At 44.9% G+C, this 25184-nt stretch overlaps 1 protein-coding gene across 2 annotated transcripts; it reads left to right on the forward strand.

Annotated features, from left to right (window-relative positions):
• The first annotated feature begins 1771 nt into the window (after nucleotides 1–1771).
• LOC123763624 (uncharacterized) lies at nucleotides 1772–24923 on the forward strand. 2 transcript variants are annotated; one of them, XM_045750863.2, is made up of 4 exons: nucleotides 1772–2079; nucleotides 14600–15715; nucleotides 16665–17675; nucleotides 18575–24923. In XM_045750863.2, exons 2-4 carry the CDS (start codon nucleotides 14653–14655, stop codon nucleotides 18811–18813), a joined length of 2313 nt encoding a protein of 770 aa, XP_045606819.2. In that variant the 5' UTR covers nucleotides 1772–2079; nucleotides 14600–14652; the 3' UTR covers nucleotides 18814–24923. The 2 variants fall into 2 exon arrangements, with proteins under 2 accessions (XP_045606819.2, XP_045606820.2); XM_045750864.2 differs by lacking the exon at nucleotides 1772–2079 and adding an exon at nucleotides 3229–3740.
• Nucleotides 24924–25184: the final 261 nt, after the last annotated feature.

The following is a 25184-nucleotide window of genomic DNA, read 5'->3' on the forward strand; positions in this document are numbered from 1 at the left end:
TTTGATTCGAAATCAAATCAACTCGATTCTTGATTAAGAATCAGGAGAGAACATGAAATGTAAAGCTGATCTATTAGCCTCCATTAACAAAATTTGTGTACAGCATAAGAATATCTTCCAATATTCCTAAGTGTATGAAGTAATTACAGAACTCAAAGTCCCTCATACCATTTGGTCTGAAGTCACTTTATAACAGGGCAATCACAGGTATAGTACTCACCTAGTTGTACTCACCTAGTTGTGTCTGCAGGATCGAGCATTGACTCTTGGATCCCGCCTTTCGAGCATCGGTTGTTTACAGCAATGACTCCTGTCCCATTTCCCTATCATACCTGGTTTTAAAATTATGAATAGTATTTGCTTCCACAAATAGTGTTGGTGTTGGAGGCTATGTTCTAGCGTCGTCGAAAGTTTACAGCAGCCGTCAACCATCTCACAACACAGTCTCATCGAAGCTTAGAACAGTCTCGTCGAAGCTTAGAACAGTCTCGTCGAAGCTTAGAACAGTCTTCGACGAAACCTATTTTACCCAGGTACCTATTTTACTGCTAGGTAACAGGGGCATAAGGTGAAAGGAACTCTGCCCATTGTTTCTCGCTGGCGCCTAGGATCGAATCCAGGACCACAGGATCACAAGTCGAAGTTTAACAACCATCGCACAGAACACTCTCGTCAAAGCCTCCAGCATCACCTTCCAGGTATACATCATCACTTTAAAGTTTATATCACCCTATAGGCCATTATAATCCTACTAAAGGCTTATATCACCACCCCTGTATGTCAGTATCATCACACTAGCCCATATTAAGACCACGTAGGCCTATTTCATCACCCTGTAGGGAAGTATCATCAACCAGTAGGCTTATAAAATTACTATTTAGTTCCGTATCATCATCCTGTAAGCCTATACTATCCCCTGTATGTCTATATCACCCCTTTGTAGGCCTATATAAAGAAATTGTTATAGTTCCCCGTAAGAGTTGGTTAGGATACTGTAGTGCCAGCCGGCCCGTTTTCTGTAGTTGCCACTCCATAAAAAATGTAGCTGTTTTGTCTAGCCAAAAACGTTCGGCCATAAGTGAGGAATAGAGAGGATGAGGTTGTGAGGGAGAGGTGGGAATATGAGGGAGGGAGAGGTGGGAATATGAGGGAGGGAGAGGTGGGAGTGTGAGGGAGGGAGAAGTAGGAGTATGAGAGAGAGAGAGGTGGGAGTGTGAGGGAGGGGGCAGGACAGTGATTTGGTGACTACTCTAAGGCCTCTCACCCCGCCTCCTGTGGTTATTGACCTTCCTCACTAACATTAACCTCTCATGTTCGCCTCATCTCCCTCATCTTTGTAGGTCAAGCTTCGACGCCAGCTTAATAATAATAATAATAATATAGTTAGGTCTACATTTGGGTACACGTTTCTTTGTTGTTGTTAATACACAGTTTATTTTAATTTTACTATTTGTAGTCGAAATGCATCGGTTAATAAACCTGCGAGTTTAGATAATATTTCCATCTCTAACTTATATATGACAAAGCTAGAACTGTGTACGTATTCATGTGATGAATCCTTATATTCATCAACAAATATAGAAGTTGTATTTGAGTATTTTTTTATGAAGTAATAATGTATCTACATAATTCGGGAGGAAATTTGTAGCATTATTCGCTATGGATTTTTCTCGGTATTGTATTTTCTGTATGTATTGTATGTGTGGAAAGTGTGAGTGTGGATGTGCGTGTTGGAGGCCCGGCGGTGTTGACCTCTGACACACTCACTACACCATATTCGCTAAATTCTTAGCATTCCTTTAACTACTCCACAAACTCAGCTGCATTAAAATGACATTTGACGTGCTGTTCAACTACTACACAAAGTCTCGTTAATATTTGTGTTTACTCTAACTACCTAAACAACTCAGGAGCAATAAACGCGAAATTATCCCCCGGTGAATTTGCCTGCTCCTCCCTATAGCTTTCAATATGGCGTCGTTTGTAAACTGTTGACACAATATCGATGTGAGACGAGAGGCATTTCCCACTAATACCAAATGAGGCATTGCGTTTCGTCGCAGTAGGGACGATTGACAGGTCAGTGGTACCTAGGTTCACCCGTCCTTTGCGCTATAAGCCTTGCCACTGTCGGAAATCCTCCGCGCTGGAGAAATGTATACAAGTGACTGTGATCTTTCAGAACAAGAAGAAAATAACAGTGTTACGAGGAGTCATATTCGCGGGTGATATAAACGCAGCCGTTCGTACGAGTTACGACGCCGGTTCTGGATTACTATTTGTCGGCGTTGAAGTCTCCAGCCTGGCAGCGAGTAGGGGAGAGGGGAGAGTTGGGGGGGGAGTGAGTGCTGTGGTGGCGGGTGATTCGTGTGAAGCAGGTCATTAGTGTACTACAGCTCACAGTACTGGTGTGTGGCTCTCCTGCCTCTCACACAGTACTGGTGTGTGGGTCTCCTGCCTCTCGCACAGTACTGGTGTGTGGGTCTCCTGCCTATCGCACAGTACTGGTGTGTGGCTCTCCTGCCTCTCACACAGTACTGGTGTGTGGCTCTCCTGCCTCTCACACAGTACTGGTGTGTGGCTCTCCTGCCTCTGCCACAGTACTGGTGTGTGGCTCCTGCCTCTCACACAGTACTGGTGTGTGGCTCTCCTGCCTCTCACACAGTACTGGTGTGTGGCTCTCCTGCCTCTCACACAGTACTGGTGTGACGCTCCTGCCTCTCACACAGTACTGGTGTGTGGCTCTCCTGCCTCTCACACAGTACTGGTGTGTGGCTCTCCTGCCTCTCGCACAGTACTGGTGTGTGGGTCTCCTGCCTCTCGCACAGTACTGGTGTGTGGGTCTCCTGCCTCTCGCACAGTACTGGTGTGTGGCTCTCCTGCCTCTCACACAGTACTGGTGTGTGGCTCTCCTGCCTCTCACACAGTACTGGTGTGTGGCTCTCCTGCCTCTGCCACAGTACTGGTGTGTGGCTCCTGCCTCTCACACAGTACTGGTGTGTGGCTCTCCTGCCTCTCACACAGTACTGGTGTGTGGCTCTCCTGCCTCTCACACAGTACTGGTGTGACGCTCCTGCCTCTCACACAGTACTGGTGTGTGGCTCTCCTGCCTCTCACACAGTACTGGTGTGACGCTCCTGCCTCTCACACAGTACTGGTGTGTGGCTCTCCTGCCTCTCACACAGTACTGGTGTGTGGCTCTCCTGCCTCTCACACAGTACTGGTGTGTGGCTCTCCTGCCTCTCACACAGTACTGGTGTGACGCTCCTGCCTCTCACACAGTACTGGTGTGTGGCTCTCCTGCCTCTCACACAGTACTGGTGTGTGGCTCTCCTGCCTCTCTCACAGTACTGGTGTGACGCTCCTGCCTCTCACACAGTACTGGTGTGTGGCTCTCCTGCCTCTGCCACAGTACTGATGTGTGGCTCTCCTGCCTCTCTCACAGTACTGGTGTGGTGGTATAGCACTTCGTTGCTCAAGCCTGGAAGGGTTCTGAATGAGGCTCATGTGAGACATCTATGTGTTGAGAATCAGTGATATATTTATAGAAAATTTGAGTAAAAAATATTGAGAGCACTATAGGTAACTTATAGTGTGCGACTATAGCTGCTCTACGGCGAGTTGTGCGGAAATATTAACAGGAAATTTTGTTCCTAAAGTGAAATCAATGTAATTCTTAATGTTACTTTTTAAGATTCGGTAAATGACATTGCAGCTGGATGATATGGTCTGAGCTTCAGGTATGTTTTGATTTTTTTGCATGTATATATGACATATATATATATAATATATAATATATATATATAATATTTTATCTCCGGGCTGGTACAAATGCTACTTTACAGTTAATATTATTTGTCATGTGTAAAAATTAAAATGCAAAAAGACTAAATAAAAAACATGAATTTAACTATTAAGATAAAATGTATTTTTTATTTTTATTTTTTGTAATGTATTTTCCATTTTAATTTTTACGTATGATTGTATTTTAATAAAATAATATTACGAAGTAACATTTGGTCCGCCTTATATACTATTAACATGTTAGAGAGAGCCTTACTAAATGTGCTGGAAGGTAATGTGTGATGATAGAAATCCTTGGAGCCGACTGTTGCATTTGACACTAATATGGTCACTGAACTGTGTGACGCTAAGTTCCATTGTTGACGCGTCTCTAACCTAACCAAGTTAACCTAGCCTAGCCAAACTCTTAGAGAAGTTGGGGCGACTTGTCGCGGCGGGCTGGGGCGACTTGTCCTGGTGGGCATCCCCATTACCCAGAATCAACCTTAATTATCTTAAACCTTTTCCAAGGTCTGTCTCTACCGAGATGTACCCATGCCACATGTGCTAATGAGGGCGAGAAAATGATACAAAAGACATAAAAGTACATAAAAATGAACTACTGTCAGTAATAGTAATAAACAAAAATATTTTTACCTGTTAATTGCCATCATCAGTAGAACTCTTAATTATAATTAGACAAAACCCCAGCATATTAAATATTATATAAAAACACGAACTGTGTGTGTGTACACACTCGCCAGACGTACATGCACGCGTTCGTGTGGGTCAGGGAATGCGGCAAGAAATCCGACTTAAGAAATCTGTGTTTCCGGCGCAATATTATGCAGGGGGAGTTGTGTAAAATCCTGGTTTGTGCCTCGGAGAGGCTACGGGATCCAGTAAGTTCAGTAGAACTTCGGTTTCAACTCTTTTTTTTTTTTTTTTTTTTTTTTTTTTACCCTGTCGTAGCTCAGTCGATTAAGGCAGTGTCTGGGATGCTCCCGGACGCAGGTTCGAATCCTCGTCACGACCCTTGTGGATTTGTTCACAGGTAATCCATTTTTGTAATGGTCAAGGACCCCTATTGTGGGACATTCCAGTAACCTACATTATACACCACTATGTTAATGAGGCGCACCACATTGTGTGTTAATTAATACTAATAACTAGTTTCATGGGGAGGGGACAGGCGGCTTGTGTATGTATATAGGTGTGGCAGATATCCGGGTCTTCGACGCAGGGTGCAGTCGCACCTCCACAGATCTCCAGTATCAGCTCTTGATACTGGTAATGGCTCAAAAGGGCCGCCACTTACGGGCTATTCATGCCCGTGCCACCTTTTGGGGGGCTTAATCTCCATCAATCTCCATCAATCCGGGTCTTCCCTCCATGGTTGTACAGCTCTACAACAGTTGAGACTTGACTCCCGGATACTGGTTCACTGCTAATCACAACCCCTCATGCTCAGCTTGCTGCTAAATTAAGCACCGTAGAACACATTCACAATATACAAGCTGAAAAACAACATAGCACAGACCATATACACTGACGGATCACTCAATACAGCTACAGGGAGGGCAGGGAAGTGCTGTTATTGCTCATCAGCCCGATGGCAGCACAATTCAAAGGAATATGCGAGTCATGGTTATACTCCCATGGTGGATGGTGGGATCATGGTTATACTCCCATGGTGGGGCCATGGTTATACTCCCATGGTGGGGCCATGGTTATACTCCCATGGTGGGGCCATGGTTATACTCCCAAGGTGGATGGTGGTTGAATAATTATAATATGGGAGGATATTAATAAGGTGTTAAACATATTAACACAAAATAGAACACGAAGCAATGGATATGAGTTGGGTAAATTTAGATTTAGGGAAAAAAAGCCTGGGTAGTTAATTTGTGGAGTATATTGCCGGGTAACACGTGGGGGGGGGGTCACTTGATTGTTTCCAGCGTAGGATAGACACATGAATGTTGTTTGGGTGGATACAAATGGGAGCTGCCACGTATAGGTCAATAAGCCTTCTGTCGTTTTCTTACGTTCTTATCTACCTACCGTCTTTACCCTCTCGTTACACTACTGTTCAACCTAATTATTCTGTTTCATTGATATCGAGTATCTTAGATGCCTGGATCATATCCCCTTTGTTTCTTTTTGCAGTCTTGGTGCCTGAAGGCTACCCTGGTGTTAGCTTAGTATATCCTGCTGATGGTGTCTCGGGAGGTTACCTTGAGGTTACCTTGAGGTGCGTCCGGGGCTTAGCGTCCCCGCGGCCCGGTCGTCGACCGAGTGTTTCAGTGTTGTGACTTTTACCTTTTTCTCGCAATAATTTTCTTCCTCTTGTTACATATTCTTCTTCCTCCTCCTCCCCCATCCTTATCCTATAACCTTGCACGTATCTGGATTGGAATTCAATAGCCATTTATCCAACAATGACTGTAGCTTATCCAAGAGTGTGTGTGTTTGTGTGTGTGTGTGTAGCTACCTAAGTGTAGTTACAGGATGAGAGCCACGCTCGTGGTGTCCCGTCTTCCCAGTACTCTTTGTCGTATAACGCTTTGAAACTACTGACGGTGTTGGCCTTCGCCACCTTCTCACTTAGCTTGTTCCAACCTTCTATAACATGGTTCGCAAAAGAGAACTAATGTTTTTTTCAGCTTTTTTTTCCGAAGCTCGGAAAATCGGCGTTCAATTCTCGACCGTCCAAGTGGTTGGACACCATTCCTTTCCCCAGTCCCATCCCAGATCCTTATCCTGACCCCTTCCAAGTGCTATATAGCCATAATGGCTTGGCGCTTTCCCTTGATAATTCCTTCCTTCCTTTTTTTTTCCTTATCTTGAATCTATGGCCCCTCGTGTGTGTGTGTGTGTGTGTGTGTGTGTGTGTGTGTGTGTGTGTGTGTACACATGTTTACGTGTGAGGGCGTGCATGCGTGGGCGCTCTCTTGCACATAGTTATACAAATCATTGTAATGCTGGACAACCCCCTTGGTTTATATTCTTATAACCCTGCGGTCTTAAGCCATCCACTACCAAATGAGTTGCTATCAACAGTCGGTTATGGCTCACTGGCTGTTCCTAATTTATATTAACGACCTGTCGGAAGGGAGAAGTTGGTAGCACTGTAATGGTTCTGTGTGGGGGGGTGGGGGGGGAGGGACTCGCAGACTGCTGAAGGGAGCAGACAGGTGTCACGTCTCAACCCACTGCAGACACCGCGTCACAGTAACGGGGCTGACAATTAGACAGCCAACCCAGACGTGTGAAAATATTGGCAGTGACGGGACGATGTTTCGGTCCGTCTCGGACCTTTATTATCCGACTTGTGAAGGATCCAAGACGGACAGAAACGTCGCAAATTCCGTCAGTAGCTGAACTAATATTTTGTTATTTGCTTATTTCTTTAGCTTAAGCGTCTAAATCCACTCCCTTCCCCCCTCCACACATTGCATCAACCCCCCCCCCCACACACACACACTTGAGGAAAATTGAGCATTTAAATTAAACAAAAAATTTCTCCAAAACAGTAAGGTAAGGGTCCTCTGGTAGGTTAGGAGGGCAGGAAGTTCTCCTATGGTTTCAAAACGTCATGAAAACCGTTAATGGAATGTTTCCTCTCCTAACCTAACCGAGTAAGCCGGAGGGCTAAAACAGTCCTCCGGCTTGCAACCCGTTCTCGCAAATTCGTAAAGTCAATATTGACTTATTAACTACGTGCATAGGTGATATACTTAACATAATAGATACCCTTAAAAAGATTCATAGAAAACACCGACCTTACCTAACCTTGTTAGTATCTTAAGATAAGCATCTTATTGCTTCGTAATTACAATTATTACTTAACCTATACCTATTATAGGTTAGGTAATAACTGTAATTACGAAACAATAAGATGCTTATCTTAAGATACTAATAAGGTTAGGTAAGGTCGGTGTTTTCTATGAATCTTTTTAAGGGTATCTATTATGTTAAGTATGTCACCTATGCACATATTTAATAAGTCAATATTGACTTATTCAATTTGCGAGAACGGCTTGTCCTAAACGAAATGGGACAGTACGTCACTTTCGCGAGCAGATTTCATTTCAAATGACGTCCATTTTGGGCCATAGCGCGCATACGAGCGAAAAGCAAAGCTATTTTAAGAGGATAGGTTGCGCGAAGCGCCGGACAAGTACTTTACCACTGCGCCACGGGGATTGCTATAATGACAGCAATATAATGGCAGATATGTAGTTTACTGAGTGTCGGTGGAAATGTCCTCAGTTCATGATGAGATCATGAGCTGAGGACTAATGGTTTCCCCATTCAAGTACGTTTATTGAGACAATAAAATACATCTCAAAGGGATAGAGTAGCTTAGGCTATTTCTACCCCTTCCCCCCCCCTCCCCCTTGGTTTCCCAATGTCAGTGTCAAGAAGCCGATTAGGCTTATCGAGGTCATAAGACGGGAGACATCTCCCGTCACGCAGGGTGCAGTCGCACCTCCACAGATCTCCAGTATCAGCTATTGATACTGGTAATGGCTCAAAAGGGCCACCACTTACGGGCTATTCATGCCCGTGCCACCTTTTGGGTGGCTTAATCTTCATCAATCAATCAATCGAGGTCATAAACCAAGACCAGGATTCAACACACACACATTTCAGCGTCTACATACGAACCTGTACATCTTTTCATAATCTTTGGAGGCTTTGTTTACATATATTAAACAGCTTATGAGCTCCGAAGCCCTAGGAGGCTGTTTATAACAATAACAACATTTGATTGGGAAGTTTCGATGTTTGTAAACTATTTAATATGTAAACAAAGCCGATTGAGAAAAGCTGTACAGGTTCGTAATTAGATGCGCAAATGTTGTTGAATCTTGGCCCAGGTAGCAAGGAAGCTACTTTTGTGTATGGAGAACCCTGCTAGCGAGTTGAGCCAAGAGCCTATGGCTCCGTGTAGGTGTTGAGATGTGGCACTGACCTCCACCGGTAACCCTCACCCACCAGAAACAATGGAGCAGGAGGAGGATGAGATAGAATGGTAGAACCACTAGAGGGAGGAAGATGCGTAGGAATAAGTGAGTAGGAGCCTAACGTCCAATTGAAAACAATTGGTTCTTGTCTACCTCCTCTAAACTCTGGTTTATTCTCACGCACACAACACATCACACTGTGCTTCTGCTCTCTCTCTCTCTCTCTCTCTCACACACAGCCTTCCGCCATCCACTCACCCACCCTCCACCAAACTCATAATAATAATTCCTTTTGTCAAGGTCAGGAAGCCTACTGTAGGCTTGTATTGAAGCCCCACCCATGGTTGACCTACACCGACCTTCCCTACAACAGTGGTCTAACTCCTGAGCACCTATTTACTGCTAGGTGAACAGAGGCATTAGATGAAAGGAAACGTGGCCAACTATGATTGATTGTTGCCGCCGGAGGCGGCTAGTTTATTGCGCACCCCCCATAATCATCCTGTGAACGGTAGCGCAAAAAGGATTACAGAGGGCACAAAAGGTCTTCATCAGACCTCACCGGAGATTATTACATTAGTAAATTCATCTATCCTTCACACCTTATAATTACAGTATCAGCTAGTTACAGAGCCATTTCTAACCCGGTATTCCCGATTATGAGTCGGAAACGAAGCCAACTATACTACGAGACCCACCATCGACTCCCCCCTCCATTATGCAACATCTTTTTTCTCCGGTTTTGCAAAGGTTTTTAAAGACTTCGTGGCCGTTCACGTATGATGGAAGCGGTCTTGGAGCGCGGCCAATTATCCCGCGGGAGGCGCTGGCGTAATCCCCAGCGGCCGAGTGGTCTTGTCTTGTCAGCGGTCTTGTGTATGTGTGGTCATTGACAGCTTGTGTGACAAGGACAGTTGCGGCCAGTCGTGCCCCGGTGTACCTTGGGTGCTGCTGTGGCTGACGCTGAAGCAGTAAGCGTCACAAGACTTAGCACGTAATACGAAGTTGGTCATACAACGCGGGCAGTGGAGCACGTCTCGTCCCACATGTTCAGTCTTCCAGTGTGTGGTTAATGGACATGAAAGCTGTTAACCACATGTTTAGAAAGTTTCCATTGAGAGGACCGGAGGAAGATATAGGGGGAGACAATACAAAGGGTGTGTTGTTATACGAGAGAGAGACAGAGAGCGAGAGAGAGAGAGAGCGAGCGCCAGAGAACAAGAGGGAGATACAGAGAAAAAGAGAAGAAGAGAGAGAGGGCAAGAGAGAGAGAGAGCCCCAGAGAGCAAGAGGGGGAGAGAGAAAGAGCCCCAGAGAGCAAGAGGGGGAGAGAGAAAGAGCCCCAGAGAGCAAGAGGGGGAGAGAGAAAGAGCCCCAGAGAGCAAGAGGGGGAGAGAGAAAGAGCCCCAGAGAGCAAGAGGGGGAGAGAGAAAGAGCCCCAGAAAGCAAGAGGGGGAGAGAGAAAGAGCCCCAGAGAGCAAGAGGGTGAGAGAGAAAGAGCCCCAGAGAGCAAGAGGGTGAGAGAGAAAGAGCCCCAGAGAGCAAGAGGGGGAGAGAGAGAAAGAGCCCCAGAGAGCAAGAGGGGGAGAGAGAAAGAGCCCCAGAGAGCAAGAGGGGGAGAGAGAAAGAGCCCCAGAGAGCAAGAGGGGGAGAGAGAAAGAGCCCCAGAGAGCAAGAGGGGGAGAGAGAAAGAACCCCAGAAAGCAAGAGGGGGAGAGCGAGAGCAAAAGAGCGAAAGCAAGAGAGAGCGAGAGCAAAAGAGAGGGAAAGAGAGTGAGAGCAAAAGAGAGTGAGAGCAAAAGAGAGAGCGCAAGAGCGAGAGATGGTAGGGTGAATAATCTCATATGATGACAGCCAGACACGTTGTTTCGTCTCCTATGCGAGATAAATATCAATTACTTAGAGGTTGAGATGTGGGTCTCGTCCTCACACCACACTCACACCTTGACAGCACTCTGGAGAGTGCGAAAGACTTGGTGTAAATCTTTCCATCAATTTCACAAATACTTGTGGGTTTTTAATCCTATGTGATTATGTCTGTGAGAAGACATTACTAATATTAATCATCGTTAATTCTGGTCCTGAATGGCCATTAATTTCTTGGTTAATTATACTCAAAATCAATTCATTTTTTCCCCTTACCCTCCTTCCCCTACACGTCTCTCTCTCTCTCTCTCTCTCTCTCTCTCTCTCTCTCTCTCTCTCTCTCTCTCTCTCTCTCTCTCTCTCTCTCTCTCTCTCTCTCTCTCTCTCTCTAATTTTGTGACGGTATTAGTGAACGGAAATACTTCGTGGTACGTCTTCAGAGTTTTAAGCGTGAGACGAATCGGTTATTTACTTCGTAAACATGCAGACAATACCTGTGTGTGTGTGTACTCGCCTAGTTGTGCTTGCGGGGGTTGAGTTTTGGCTCTTTGATCCCGCCTCTCAACCGTCAATCAACTGGTGTACAGGTTCCTGAGCCTATTGGGCTCTTATCATATCTACGTTTGAAACTGTGTATGGAGTCAGTCTCCACCACATCACTGCCTAATGCATTCCATTTGTCAACCATACTTAAGTGTGGGTTTTTAATCCTATGTTATTATGTCTGTGAGAAGACATCGCCATTACTCATATTAATCATCATTAATTCGTGTGTGTGTGTGTGTAAATAAAGCTTAATAAATCATCACATACAGAGACTGTTCAAATGAACACCAAATGGAGAACATACCGTATCCTCAGACCTATGATGCATCATAATAGTCCTCGCTGAAATAACTTCAGTCGACCCTCATACGAGGAGCACTTGCTGGCAACACTGCAACACAGACGTGACACAGCTGATCCCATCAAACATTAAAATGCACAACAAGTTTAAGGAAATTAATCCAGACCAACTCTTCAAAGGTCACGCATAACACAAAGGGGCAAGAGTTTCAAGCTCAACAAGCCACAGTGTAGGAGAGAAAACGTGTGTTTTCACCCACAGAGTTATAAACCCGTGGAACTGCCTACCCGCCGAAGTCGTAAATGCCAAGACATTACTGCAGTTCAGGAGGGAAATAGGTCGTTGATACCTGCTTGATACCTGCTTGATGGGGTTCTGGGAGTTCTACTCTCCAAGCCCGGCCCGAGGCCAAGCTTGACTTGTGAGAGTTTGGTCCACTAGGCTGTTGCTTGGGTTGCATCCTATTGCTACTACAACCATGCATCAACTCCACCATGGTCATTCACATCTTCCTACATGCAGTGTTGAGGCCATTGGCGATGTGACAATGGACGTCAAATTCACTCGTATGTTTCCTGTGGCTAGTTCCATAGCGCCGTTATCATATACCTTAAAAAAACAAAAACAGGTGAAGGACGCTTGTCTTCTCGGTTAATAATTCAGAGTTCCCCAATCCGTTGCTGGACACATAGGCTGGTAATCTACCATGAAACGCGCTCATAAAGCCCTAAGAATCTTCTCGCTTCTCACTAGATCGCCATCATTGACAAATTTCTGAAATATAATTATTGTTAACGAGAGAGCGTCCAGCCTCTGCCAGCATCCTGAGATTGTCCCTGCTCTCAAACTAGTAATTCGGACCTTCGTTCAAGCTCTGCAGAGGAAACACCAGAGTTGAGCTCCAGATATTACAGTGATGATGCTCTCTCTTGATAACATCAGTTAACAGAGCGCAAGACGACAAACCAATCAGACGCGAGAAGGGCTCTTCATGACGTCACAAGATTAGAGGTTAGTGGACACCACTGACCTCCTGATTAAACTTAGCAAAACGAACGAGGAGTGGGGCCCAGTCCCGGTAGAGGCGACATTATTCTCCCTAGACATAGTGTCCCTCTACCCTAGCATACCTCAGAGGGAAGCAGCAACTCTAGTAGAAGAATACTTTGACAGAAATGCCCACAGGATCAGTAGAGACCTGAGGGACGCAGGAATATATAGGCCGCCGTCGAAAAACCTCCTGACCGAGGCGATTCTGCATGTCATGAGGGATACTATCCTAACATTTAAAGGCACAACCTATAGGCAGGTCAAAGGAACGGCAATAGGAGCATCAAGCAGTGTGGCCATCGCTGAAATATTTGTCCATGAGGTCTTTGAATCACAGAGACGAAACCTACAGGTCGGACCTAGAATATATTTCAGGTACATAGATGACATTTTCGGCATCATGTTGGGGCCAGGCAGAAACCTAGACGCCTTCTATACATGGGCGAACACTGTCCACCCCAACCTGCAGTTTACGATAGAGCGGAATACCAGGGAACTAAATTTCCTAGACACAACGATCTACGTAAACCCGGAAACACGCAGACTGGAGACTAAAGCTTACTACTAGCCGTCAAACCTCCACACATACCTGCAGTATGACTCAAGCCACCCGAAGCCACTAAAAAACTCACTCCCGTACTCCCTAGGCCTGAGACTGAAAAGAATAAATAGCAACCCTGGGTCCCTACATGAACAACTAGAAGATCTATGGGAATTTTTCAGAGACAGGGACTACCCAGAGGAAGTACTAAAGGCAGCCGAAAGGAAACTGGGGCAAAAAACGAGGGAACAACTCCTAACTCAAAAAATGGAGAAAAACCAGGATAGGGATATCCTGGTAACAACCTTCTTCGAAGGGTTTGAAAAACCTCTAAAAAACACAGAGCCAATTGTGGACCTGGCTAGAAGAGAGGTTCGGAGACCACCCATCATGGGGACGTTTCCCAAAAGACCCACCTATGCTAGCCTGGAAGAGGAACAAATCCCTTAAAGATAAGTTAGTCTCGGCAGCATTGAAAGACACAAAAATCAACAAGGGAACAGAGTAGGAGAGGCAATTGAAAAACTAGTCCTGGCACAACTAGAAAGCCATCCCAACTACGAGGAAACTAACCACACACCAGAGAACCCAGTAGCGAAGGTAATTAAAAACACATTACCCTCGCACTCCTGGGAATAGGAAGGTAACGGCAGCACACAATGGATTAAGAAAAGGTAGACAAGGGGGAACAAAGTGGTAACATGACACGAGGTTGGGTAGAGACTCATCAATGGAAAACACAAATTTATTTGTTCAAGCTAGGGACAGCAGAACGAGTCTGCACTCGTGGGAACTAAACACGAATGAGTCAGATGTCAAGAACAACTTTGTCAAGAGTAGTGGGATGAGCTAGGCGAAGAAGTATTAGAATCTGAATCATTATACAAGTTTAAAGGTAAAGAAAACGGGAACCGAGTGATTGCACGGAACTTAAACTCTCCGGAAGGCGGGATTAGGAGCTAATGCTCGACCCAGTAAGTACAAGAAGGTGAGTACAGACACGAGCCCCTTGGTGCCTGGGCCAGGGGGGGTAATGACAGCCTAGCTTGTCTTAACAAAGGCCCATAACCCTTCAGGCAAGGTAAAATTACCCCCCTTAGAAATTCTTCACCGTTCGCCTCAATAAGATGACTACGCGGAAAGCCAGTTCTGAAACCACAGAATGCAGAGAAATCGCTATGCAAACAAATAATAATAATAAAGAACTTTCTGGTTTAAATAAAGGCATTCATTTTCATACACATATTTTGTGTAATTACATATATTTTGATCTGGTTGATGTGTGACCTGCTCACGCATCAGGAAACTTATCAATGAAACGGGGAGGTAGTAGCCTTGTGCAGGTGTGGAGTGAAGGGTAGTAGCCTAGTACAGGTGTGGAGTGAAGGGTACTATCCTAGTACAGGTGTGGGGTGAGGAGTAGTGGTACAGGTGTCTCACGAGAATGTTCTAAAAGTGCAGTAAGCACCTGTAATATCATGCTGTAATATTATGCTTCACCACTGCATGCTGTAACTAACAAAGCGTTCCCGTTGGCAGGAGCGGCGGTGGACCAGCGGTGGCAGGATGTGAACGGTGCCCAGCGCAGTACCATGGCCCAGGAGTTCCTCCCGCTCTGCGATGTGCTCTTCAACATCATCTCGCTGGCGTCCTACTTCTGTGATGTGGTGTTTGACGTGGTCACCATCTACACCCTGTACGACCAGCAGGAGGTGGTGTGGTTCGCGCTGGCGCTCTCCTGTGTGCTGCTCTCCCTCGTGGTGTGCCAGATGTGTTCGCTCAAGTGGTATCTCTCCAGTCTCCGGAAGGACCTGGCCAAGAAGGACTGCGATCTGGGCATTATGCTCTTGCTCCATTTCGTCCAGGGAGGCGTCCTTTGGCGCTACTTTAAACTCTTCATCCCCGTGGATCTTCGCTACGTCAAGCATGAGGTTCGCGACTTGTGTATGCTGCGACTGATCCATGCCTTCTGTGAGGCAGCCCCCATGTTGCTCATTCAGCTGTATCTGATATGGCGAAAACCCGCGCTATCTGATCTAACAGACCTGAATATTGTGTCGACAGCATTGTCGCTCTTCAGCGTGTGCTGGGCCTTGGCCTCCTTCAACAAGAACGTGCGGCGGCATAACGTTCATCGCCTGATACTGACGTGGTTAGGAGTTATATTTCAGTTCATCTGGCGGCTTGGGACCATAACCTCCCGCTCGCTGGCACTCACCGTGTATGCAACGCTCTACGGGTACTGGGTTTTCCTCGTCATTGCCCTCCATTGGGTCTCCATGTTCCTCTGGCTCATCTCTCCCAAGAATGTCTTTCACGGTGAAAAGATGCCCTTGTTTAAGAAAGTGATATTCTCCATGTTAATCGCCTTCTGTTACATATTCTGCTACATCAACTTGCAAGAAATCAACGCCCGGCAGAAGATGGTGGCCTTCTACATCACCATGCTGCTAGAGAACGCCCTCCTGGTGGCGGTGTGGCTGGGGGGCCTGAGGTCCACGCCCTGGTACCAGTACCCTGTCACGGCCCTCGTCTTCATCGCCTTCGGGTTCGGAGTGGTGTTCATGATCTTCTACTACCAGCACTTTCATGTCAAGAGGCTCAAGCACAACTACACCATGTCCTCCTCCATCAACACCTACTCTTCGTGTACAGGTACTGGCCATGTTCTCTAACTTTGTGTACAGGTACTAGTAGGTCCTGGGCAAGCTTTCTAGGGTCACGTCCTGGTAGGTCATGTTCTCTAGGTTCACATTTAAGCAGATCTTAGTCGTATTCTCTAGATTATTTCTATAACGTATCTTGGAATTTTCTTGATTGTTTAGCCTGGAGCTTTCTTTTTTAATTTGTTTGGTGCTTAAAATGTAAATAAATTACTAATAAAAGTAATTTATCCTACACAATCAAACCATTATTAATAATAATAATAATAATAATAATAATAATAGCAAAATTAGGACATGAAGGTGGATTATGTTCTGTAAAGGATGGTAAATACCAAAGATTTCAGCACGTAAGAAAATAATGCTTTTTTTTCAAGTTATACCATGAGGTCATTACCACTGCCCAGACAGTGTGTGGCACCGTGTAGCAGCCCACCATGTGGGGGAGTGATGACCACCATATATTATTGTATTCCATGGGTGTTTGGTACAACATTTGGATATAAGACGCATCGTACACATAACTTTACCCCCAACTAACCTAACCTAACCTAACCCAATCGAGCCTGACCTAAGCTAATACATCTGAACCTCCCGATATTTACTACTGTGTTTAGGTAGCAATTATAGTTTGTGTATAATTTGACCTTGTCTCCAACATACAGGTCTCACTTAGTGTATATATAGGGATGTAATCATTTATTTAAGGCTGCTGTTCTTATTCTTAAACAGTGGCTACATTGTCTCCATGTTTTAATAGTACTTTTGATCATCTCGCAGAATCTTGTGCTCTTAGAAAGATGTTAAGACGTGTACACTAGTGCATACATGTAATGCTTTATTATTGAATTTGTATTTTCATGACGGAAAGTCAAATAATTTGTTATATCTATGTTTGGAAATTCAGATAGCGACTTTAACCTAGTTGTGAAACATTACAGGATGTCAGCTGGGTCAGTGTACAGACAAGTCACACCGCATGCCTTTCCCATACTACCTGAACGAGCTGTCGGCGAGCGACAACAGCACCATCGCCTCCAACCCTCAGCAGAATGGTAACGCCAAGCCCAATAACCTGGAGACCAGCGAGGCGCGGAATCAGCAGCAGCAGCCCTGCCACTACCCGCCGGACGCCCTCCACGTCCCCGGCGTCTTCACTTGCCGCTTCAACCCGGGCATTAAGAGGAAGAAAAAAAAGCCGACGAGCTTCGTGCCACCTCCAGTTCCCGTTCTCCCTTCTATAGGCGTGCCAAATAATAATGGTCGTATGGTGCCGTTCTGGAAGCGGCCTTTACCACAGTCGTTGTCAAGTGATCACGAAGGGAGTGTGGGCTCCAGAGTCAACATACAACAGAAGCTGCAGGAGAAGAAGCAACAACAGATTGCTGAATTAAGACAAATCGAAGAAGAGATAAAAGCTGGCAAGTTAAAGCGGCCGCATCCCAGCGATATCTCCGAATCTGGAACGCTTCGTCAACCCATCCCTCGGGCGAAGAAGCAACCGTGGTTGAAGCCTGAACCGCTGGACTTCACATACCTTGTGGTAGAGCCCTCAGCGGCGCCCGTGCCGGCCCCAGCCCACAGAAAACATCGTTCTCAAACGCCAGAGATTCTGCTGGCGCCACATTACCTGGACAACACCAGGATCTACTACGACTACCAGGACCCTCGGTGGAAATACGGAAACAACTACCACCTTCCCTCTGATGACATGAGCGGCTCCAGTCACTCCAAACACTCGATAAAAAGACGCAATAGAAAGGGAGATAAAAACACGGACAATAGAGACAAAGTTATTTATAAGTCTTACAGAATACCATCTGATCTCGATAGTCAAATATCGCTACCGAGGTCTTATACTCTTCCCAGAGAATTCAAATATTACAGAAGACCCAAGTCGAGAAAAGCTGTGAGAACTGACCACTTCATGGCGTCGACAAACTCCAGCGATGGTACGTTTTATTTTGATCGTTGTAATGCAAATGCTAAACATCTAGTGAACAAATCCGCAAGGGCCATGACGAGGATTCGAACCTGCGTCCGGGAGCATCCCAGACACTGCCTTAATCGACTGAATCTAAACATCTAGATTAATCTAATGCTAGTATGTTGTTGTAAGAATGTAACAAGCTGTATTAATTAATTGCATTAAAATAAAGGTTGATGTACCATGAGGTATTGTGCGACGCACGAAATCTGTCATCGTCTTGCTCAAGAACGTGTTCACAGCTCAGGTGAACAAGTTCACACACTATTGATCCCGTCAGTGCGAGATGGTCACTAATGTTGCTAAAATGTTGTGCAGATATGATAATTAATAATTCATTGTGTCGTGGGACAGGCAACCAGTTTACACATACAGTATATATGTTAGGCTTATATTGAGGTCTTTCTCCCCCCCCTCATTGAGAACGAACTAGTTTGTACCGCCGGAAGCCTGTAACCTTAATAACCTGTTGACCAGACCACACACTAGGTGAAGGGACGACGACGACGTTTCGATCCGTCCTGGACCATTCTCAAGTCGATTGAGAAAGGTCCAGGACGGACCGAAACGTCGTCGTCCCTTCACCTTCTAGTGTGTGGTCTGGTCAATATACTTCAGTCACGTTATTGCGACTCATCGTCTGCACCTTAATAACCTAATCAGAGTGTATACAAGGTTTCAATATGTTTATTACTCTTTGTTTTGCGTTTAATTATAATTACCACATACTGTAATTATATTTCCGGTGGTTTTGTAGCAAATACAGTGAACAAAATTTCATGAAAAATTAAAGTTTTGAAGTAAACAAAGGTGCTACAATTTATTTCGTACGTTCACACTACTCAACCTCTCTCGCTCCCACAGGTGATGTCGATTCCTGCGACGAAGGAGACTTGGAGAAATCTCTGAGTCGACTCAACAACGCCGTCCACTTCCACCTCAACCACAGCCACCACCACCACTACCACCACCACAGCTTCCTCCACAATCACCACACCAACCACGTAGCCGAGTCTCCACCTCATCCGCAACACCCACTTCGGGCGCGCATTCACGCGGCGTTCCACCGCAACATGGCCAACACTCACGAGACAAAGTTGTGAGGCGCGGTGAACTCCCCCCGGACAAAAGACAGTCACAGTGGCGGCATCTCGCGGCCCAGGAAGCTCAGTGTAAATCACGACCCGTGTGAGTACCACTCGAAGGAGCTCAACTTGAAGAGAAGGTACTCACAAGGTGTAAACAATGGTCTCATTCACTCAGGCTGACCACCTCAAATTGGACGTGTTTATGGAAAAAAACAATCGCAAGCCTGTTTTCAAATGAAGGAAAGATCTTTTCAGTGTGTGTGTGTGTGTGTGTGTGTGTGTGTGTGTGTGTGTGTGTGTGTGTGTGTTTAATTGTGTGAATACAATTACTATCATTTATCACACAACAAATATTACAGAAGCTGTCTTAATTTTATATGGTGTGCAAATTTCAGATTGAAAATTCAAAGGATGCAGTTACAGGTGTTAATAGGGATTTCGATTTATTTTCCACAGAAATGTGCAATAGTGTTTGTGTACTCCAAGCTTCGACAAATGAAGTGATTGTTTAATGTGCCCAAAATTGTTCTTTGCCAAATCCAATAATATGCGCGTTATATATTGGGTTATACTTGTGTCTTCTTCTGTCTGTTGTAGTATATCGTCAGTATTATACTACACTATACTAAAGAACACTATACTATACTATAGAACAACACATGTCATGATAACAAGACCAGGATGTGTGCCGTGGTGTTCAGTCCTTTAGTTTAGTGTTTTGGGACATTAAAGTGTTCCTGAGCACTAAAGTGTGCTCAGGAAGCCTCAATGCTCAGAGTATTTTTAATTCAGAAACTTGCTTTTTTTTTGTTTACCTTAGGCCCAAAGCCTATAATACAGATGGGGTCTTTTCTGTGACTTATTTTTTTTTTGGAGGTTTAAAGAAATTACAATGATTCAGGTTGCATCTTAGTGGTCTTCGTGGTCTTTTCGAATTACTAAAGACCTTTGAAACGGTTCTAGATCGTCTTTTCAATATCTTTGATACATTCAAATATGTTTACCTCTCACGTATTTTCATATTGTGTAAGGTCTTTTTAAAAGTTCATTAGTCTTTCCAAAAGTCTTTGTGCCATTATAGTTCAATCTGGCCCCTTTTTCATGTTTATTCCATTTTTCTAGCTACGTTTGAGTCAGTTTTAAGATTGTTCTTCGTTTCCAAATGTTCTCAGCATATTCAATGAGTTCTAAACCCGTCTGATTAAACCGATTCTTCTACAGGGCGTCGAGTATTGAAGTTCTGCAAGTCCTCCTTCTAAAAGTTTCAAAGACATTCTTGAACTCCTAAGTGTCAGTAGAGATTATAAGTTCGTGTAAGGCATCCCTAAACCCATCCAGAATTTACATGCCCTACAAATAATTGGTTCTCGATTAGATATTCCCCCGCGTGTGTTATATTCTCTAGAACTTCAGTTGTATTTAGCGATCCGAAAACCTTTGCAAAGATCCACAAACTTGTCTAAAAATCGTGACACATTTTAATGACCCCAACACATCTTAGATAACCCAAATCCTTACTGAGATTTCTATATTTGATTAAAGATCGTGGCACTTTGAGATTTTAGCCTATTCTAAATTTTCCGAGGGGGATTTGTAGATATTTATAGATCCTTATCGTGATTCTCAGAGCCTCTTAGAAATCCCCAGATCCAGATGGTGTTTTAGTAATCCCAAAATCCCATAGATCCCCAAATTACTTCAATTTTTTTCTGCCTGCTACATGAGGCCACCATCTTCTGTGACCCAGACGGAGATAGGAATCTAGCGGGTTGTCTTAGCTACCCCGTTGTTCCAGAGGATCTCTTTCCAAATGAAGTTTGAACTGTCTCGGCATTCTTGGTTTCGTCGAGGTGATTCCCAGGGCTTAGTAACCCATGGGTGAAAAAGCATCTCCAGTTTTCTGTCCTACAGTGTGGCTTGTTGAGCTTGAAATTGTTTTCCTTATGTGTGAGTTACTTTGTACCTTTCAAAGATGTGGCTTGGATCAATATCTTCTGAGATGAACCCTGTCGTGATTGGTTTGAGGTGTTGTAAGTCATGGGGTCCTTAACCATTCCTGTTATTAGAGTTAAATTGAGTTTTAAGATGAATTTTGTCACTCTATATCTTTTTAAATAACCCCAGATCCTTGTAGAGCTTTCTTTGTCTTCCTGATGGTCCGCAGTTTCTTCCAGAAATCTCCTAGATCATTCTCAGATTCTACAGATTGTTTTAGAGTTTCCAAGTTCTGTAAATTGCTAGAATCTCTAAATATTCCTTGAAGCTTTTGGCCAGCCATGGGGTGTTGTAGCCCTTCGTCTCCTCCATGACCACTGTCATCATGGCTACTCATCACTTGACCCCAAAGTTGTCCTTGATCGCAAACGATGATTCACAATACCGTGACCGAAGAGACGATGAGCGGACCGAAACGTCGTCGTCGTCGGCTCATCTTCCGGTGTGTGGGTTAATCATCATGTCCTTGATTGCTTTCTCACGGTTCAAGATTGCAACTCCTGGTCGGCCGAGCGGACAGCACGCTGGACTTGTGATCCTGTGGTCCTGGGTTCGATCCCAGGCGCCGGCGAGAAACGATGGGCAGAGTTTCTTTCACCCTATGCCCTTGTTACCTAGCAGTAAAATAGGTACCTGGGTGTTAATCAGCCGTCACGGGCTACTTCCTGGGGGTGGAGGCCTGGTCGAGGACCGGGCCGCGGGGACACTAAGAAGCCCCGAAATCATCTCAAGATAACCTCAAGATAACCTCCTTATTGTAGGGGTATTTGGGCTGTGCTCACCTTGTAAGACAATATGCCATATCTATCTATGGGTTAATGTTCACTTTAGAAGTAAGTTGCAGGAAGTAATTACTTGCATAGTAGTAGGCATCCGCCCGTCTCAGGAGACTATGGACTTCAATAAAGACGTTGGTAATATACGTAGCGTATTTAGTACTCGCTCAGGCCATTAAATATATGAAATAATATCTGTTTACATGACATTTCATTCAAGATACTGATTCATTTAATGCATAGAACGTATAGTTTTTTGTTGAGAGTTGACACTTGTTAATTGTTCATTAATTGCTTACGCTTCCCCCGTCCTGGCAATAACTATTGTTAGTCTGGAACACTGACTCAAGGCTAAACATGGGCATGAGATTATAACCTGAGAACAGTTTGTAATAAGAATGGGATTAATGTCTTGAAATCCTGTATGAAAATAATCGCTCTGAATTTATGAATAAATATGGAATATCTCCGTATATTCAAGACGTTATTTAATGAAACGCTTTTACACTTCAGTTAGCTTGAATTATTGACAAAGTTGTGAAAGTTTTTCCCTTTATGATGCACAAGAAATACTTTCTACTTTCAAGTAAGCATTAAGTAGGCGTTGTCACACGTTGTAGAAGTAGATCCTATGGCAACATTTTGTACTCATCTTGCACTGGGGTCCTCGAACCAGACTCACCAGTCACTAGATCTTATTTAATATCTCGCAAAAAATGCGATGTATCTACGAGAAAATATTGGAAGCTGTACAATGGGCTCGAACCTGCGTCCCTGGACGCCTCAAGCACACGTGCTGTACCGACTAGACCATGATGGGCTAGAGTACTGAAATATGTGTTGGCCATCATGGTCCAGTCGGTTAAATAGAGTTCATACAGCTTCAATATTTTCACTAGAACTTGCACTGAATAAGGGTCTGCGCTTGGAGAATCTTGCAAAGGAATCTTGCGGCTGTGTGCTGGGGGAATTAATGAATGTGATAAGACACGCATCTGTAAACACTCCAATCACTAGGGATTGGAGTGATTCTCCAATCCCTAGGGAGTGGATTAAGGCTGACAACATCGCTCCCCCATTACCCCACCCCTGTCAGCCATTCCCGCCAGCCCGGTAATGGCCGTGCTGTCCTGTGCCATATATTACTGACACTTTTTGGGAGCAGATGACCAGTATATTTCCTATTATATTCACTCAGGTATCCATCATTCACATGCAGGCATTTCAGACCTTACTATAGGCGGCATTCCTTGTTCTAGCGGGCCCGGCGTGGCGCCAGCCCGCCTTAGAGGTCTCTTGCGACGCCGCGCCTCGCTGCCGTCGTAGGGGCTTACCTTATGGGGTGACCTCACGGGGTTACCTCAAGGGTTTACCTCACGGGGTTACCTCAAGGGTTTACCTCAAGGGGTTACCTCACGGGGTTACCTCACGGGGTTACCTCACGGGGTGACCTCAAGGGGTGACCTCAAGGGGTGACCTCACGGGATTACCTCGTGGGGTTACCTTACGGGATTGTCAAGTTTTCACTCAAATACTTTCAGTCGAGAAATGTGCAAATACAGTATTTTATAGTAGGTAATAGAAGTTAATATATTTATTGATTAGATGTAGGGTAGTTTGTGAAATAATAAATATGTTATTGGTTATTAAATGCCGTGAAAGATAAGCTGACAAATATATAATTGTGTGTATAATTCATTAAAGATTATTGTTTGTGTGGTGGGAGCTGGCACAGTGTCCCTGGTGTGTGTATGTGTCGTGTATCCTGTGTGTCCGGTGGGTCGTGTAGCCTGTGTGTCGCACGTTAAGACGTTGCTGTAAGGTAAACGGCCTTAAGACGTTTGCCTTAAAGCCTATTTGTCCGACGTAACACGTCGTGACAGATCTACACTTAAGACGTGTATAGGTCGTGTCCGTGTTCGGATGTTGTGATCTGTGGTCCAGTACGTGTGTGTAATTATTGTTACAGATTATTTATTTTGGTATTTTTGTAATGTGGGAAGCCCAGACCAGAGTTTCTCTCTCTCATCCTGTCCCATGTTGACACCTGTCCGTGTTGCTGTGGCCCCCCTGTGCTCACACGCATCTTGTCCGTCTTCTGTTATGTATAAACTGCAATGCACATTTTTGTATCTCTGGGTGCTGTGAGGGGGGAAATTTATGTTTATTTCTTGTGAGGCGTCAAAGTCATTTCTCTTTGCACATGTTTTGTAGGGAATATTTATTTACCGCTTTGTGTGTGTGTGTGTGTGGCATAGGAAGATTTGTGTGTGTTTTTTGTGTGATGTGTGGAGAAAGTCAACGCCATGCCTGTCTTGTGTACTGTAGAGAACTTGTGTGTGCTGCTAGGGATCCTTGTAGAGTTCCTGTCAACTCTGTGCGATTTTTATGTAGGTAATTTGCATGTAACGTCCGTGCATTGTCTGGACTTTGAGTGTGATACATGTAAGTGTTCTAGGGAAGTATTTATGTATTGCTTGGTTGTTGAGTAGAGAATATGTGTATTCTGCCTTGTGGTCTTGTGGCAGGGACTTTGTGCTCGCCTCGGGCCGAGGTAGCCGCCCTTGTGCTCGCCTCGGGCCGAGGTAGCCGCCCTTGTGCTCGCCTCGGGCCGAGGTAGCCGCCCTTGTGCTCGCCTCGGGCCGAGGTAGCCGCCCTTGTGCTCGCCTCGGGCCGAGGTAGCCGCCCTTGTGCTCGCCTCGGGCCGAGGTAGCCGCCCTTGTGCTCGCCTCGGGCCGAGGTAGTCGCCCTTGTGATACAGTCACTGGCCAGGAGATTGTGCTGCCTACTGTGTATAGTGAAGGGAGTTTCTTCATTACTTTCTGCTCAATTAACGGCTACCGTTATACACCATCTTCTTCACTGACATTCATCATGCTCTCGACCATCATACACCGCGGGCCCTTTACCTCCATACACCACGCTTTTCACTGCTGTTCATGCCTCACAACCATTCATCACCAGAGCCACATAGCTGCCTCCTTCACAGGTGTCTACACAACTGCCTTGTTCACAGGTGTCCACACAGCTGCCCCCCTTACAGGACAGGTGTCCACAGCTGCCCTTACAGGTGTCCAGGACGTCTGGGTTATACTGAGACAACACTGATACCAGTAGACATTCTGGTACCTTCCCCAGACTTAACAACAAATAATATAACCCTAATATATTATTTACATAATTGTTTACAATATTAATGGGGACTGTGCATGATTAGATTTTTGTAAATGTTTTCAATGTAAATTTTTTATGTACATAGAATTATTTTGATACATATTTCGAATTTCACTACGTGAAAATGTGCAGAGTTTTTTTTATTGTATAAGTATAATATATATAAATCTTCAAAGATCATCCTGATTATTTTTCTAGCGATTACCTTCCATATATCAGTAAGGGCACCATGCAAGAATGGCGTTTGTTCGACGGTGAATCGACGCTCAAGACGTTTATATGGTTAATGCGTTTATTACACTAGTATTATATAACAGACTAGCGTAATAAACGGATTTATACACAGAGCCCCTTTGCTCACTTTTCCGACTGGCGAACACCCACAAGGAACTGGGCAGAAGCCTTCAAGTATTAGCAAACAACGGGTACACGAACTGAGAA

The sequence above is a fragment of the Procambarus clarkii genome, chromosome 52, assembly GCF_040958095.1.
Source record: "Procambarus clarkii isolate CNS0578487 chromosome 52, FALCON_Pclarkii_2.0, whole genome shotgun sequence".
Classification (NCBI taxonomy): Eukaryota; Metazoa; Arthropoda; class Malacostraca; order Decapoda; family Cambaridae; genus Procambarus; species Procambarus clarkii.

Excerpts from the sequence above, each read along its gene's own strand:
- LOC123763624 (XM_045750863.2), top strand. The coding sequence starts at position 14,653 with ATGGCCCAGGAGTTCCTCCCGCTCTGCGATGTGCTCTTCAACATCATC. Across the intron at positions 15,716-16,664 it reads CACCTACTCTTCGTGTACAG|GATGTCAGCTGGGTCAGTGT; the intron begins GTACTGGCCATG and ends GAAACATTACAG. Across the intron at positions 17,676-18,574 it reads GTCGACAAACTCCAGCGATG|GTGATGTCGATTCCTGCGAC; the intron begins GTACGTTTTATT and ends TCGCTCCCACAG.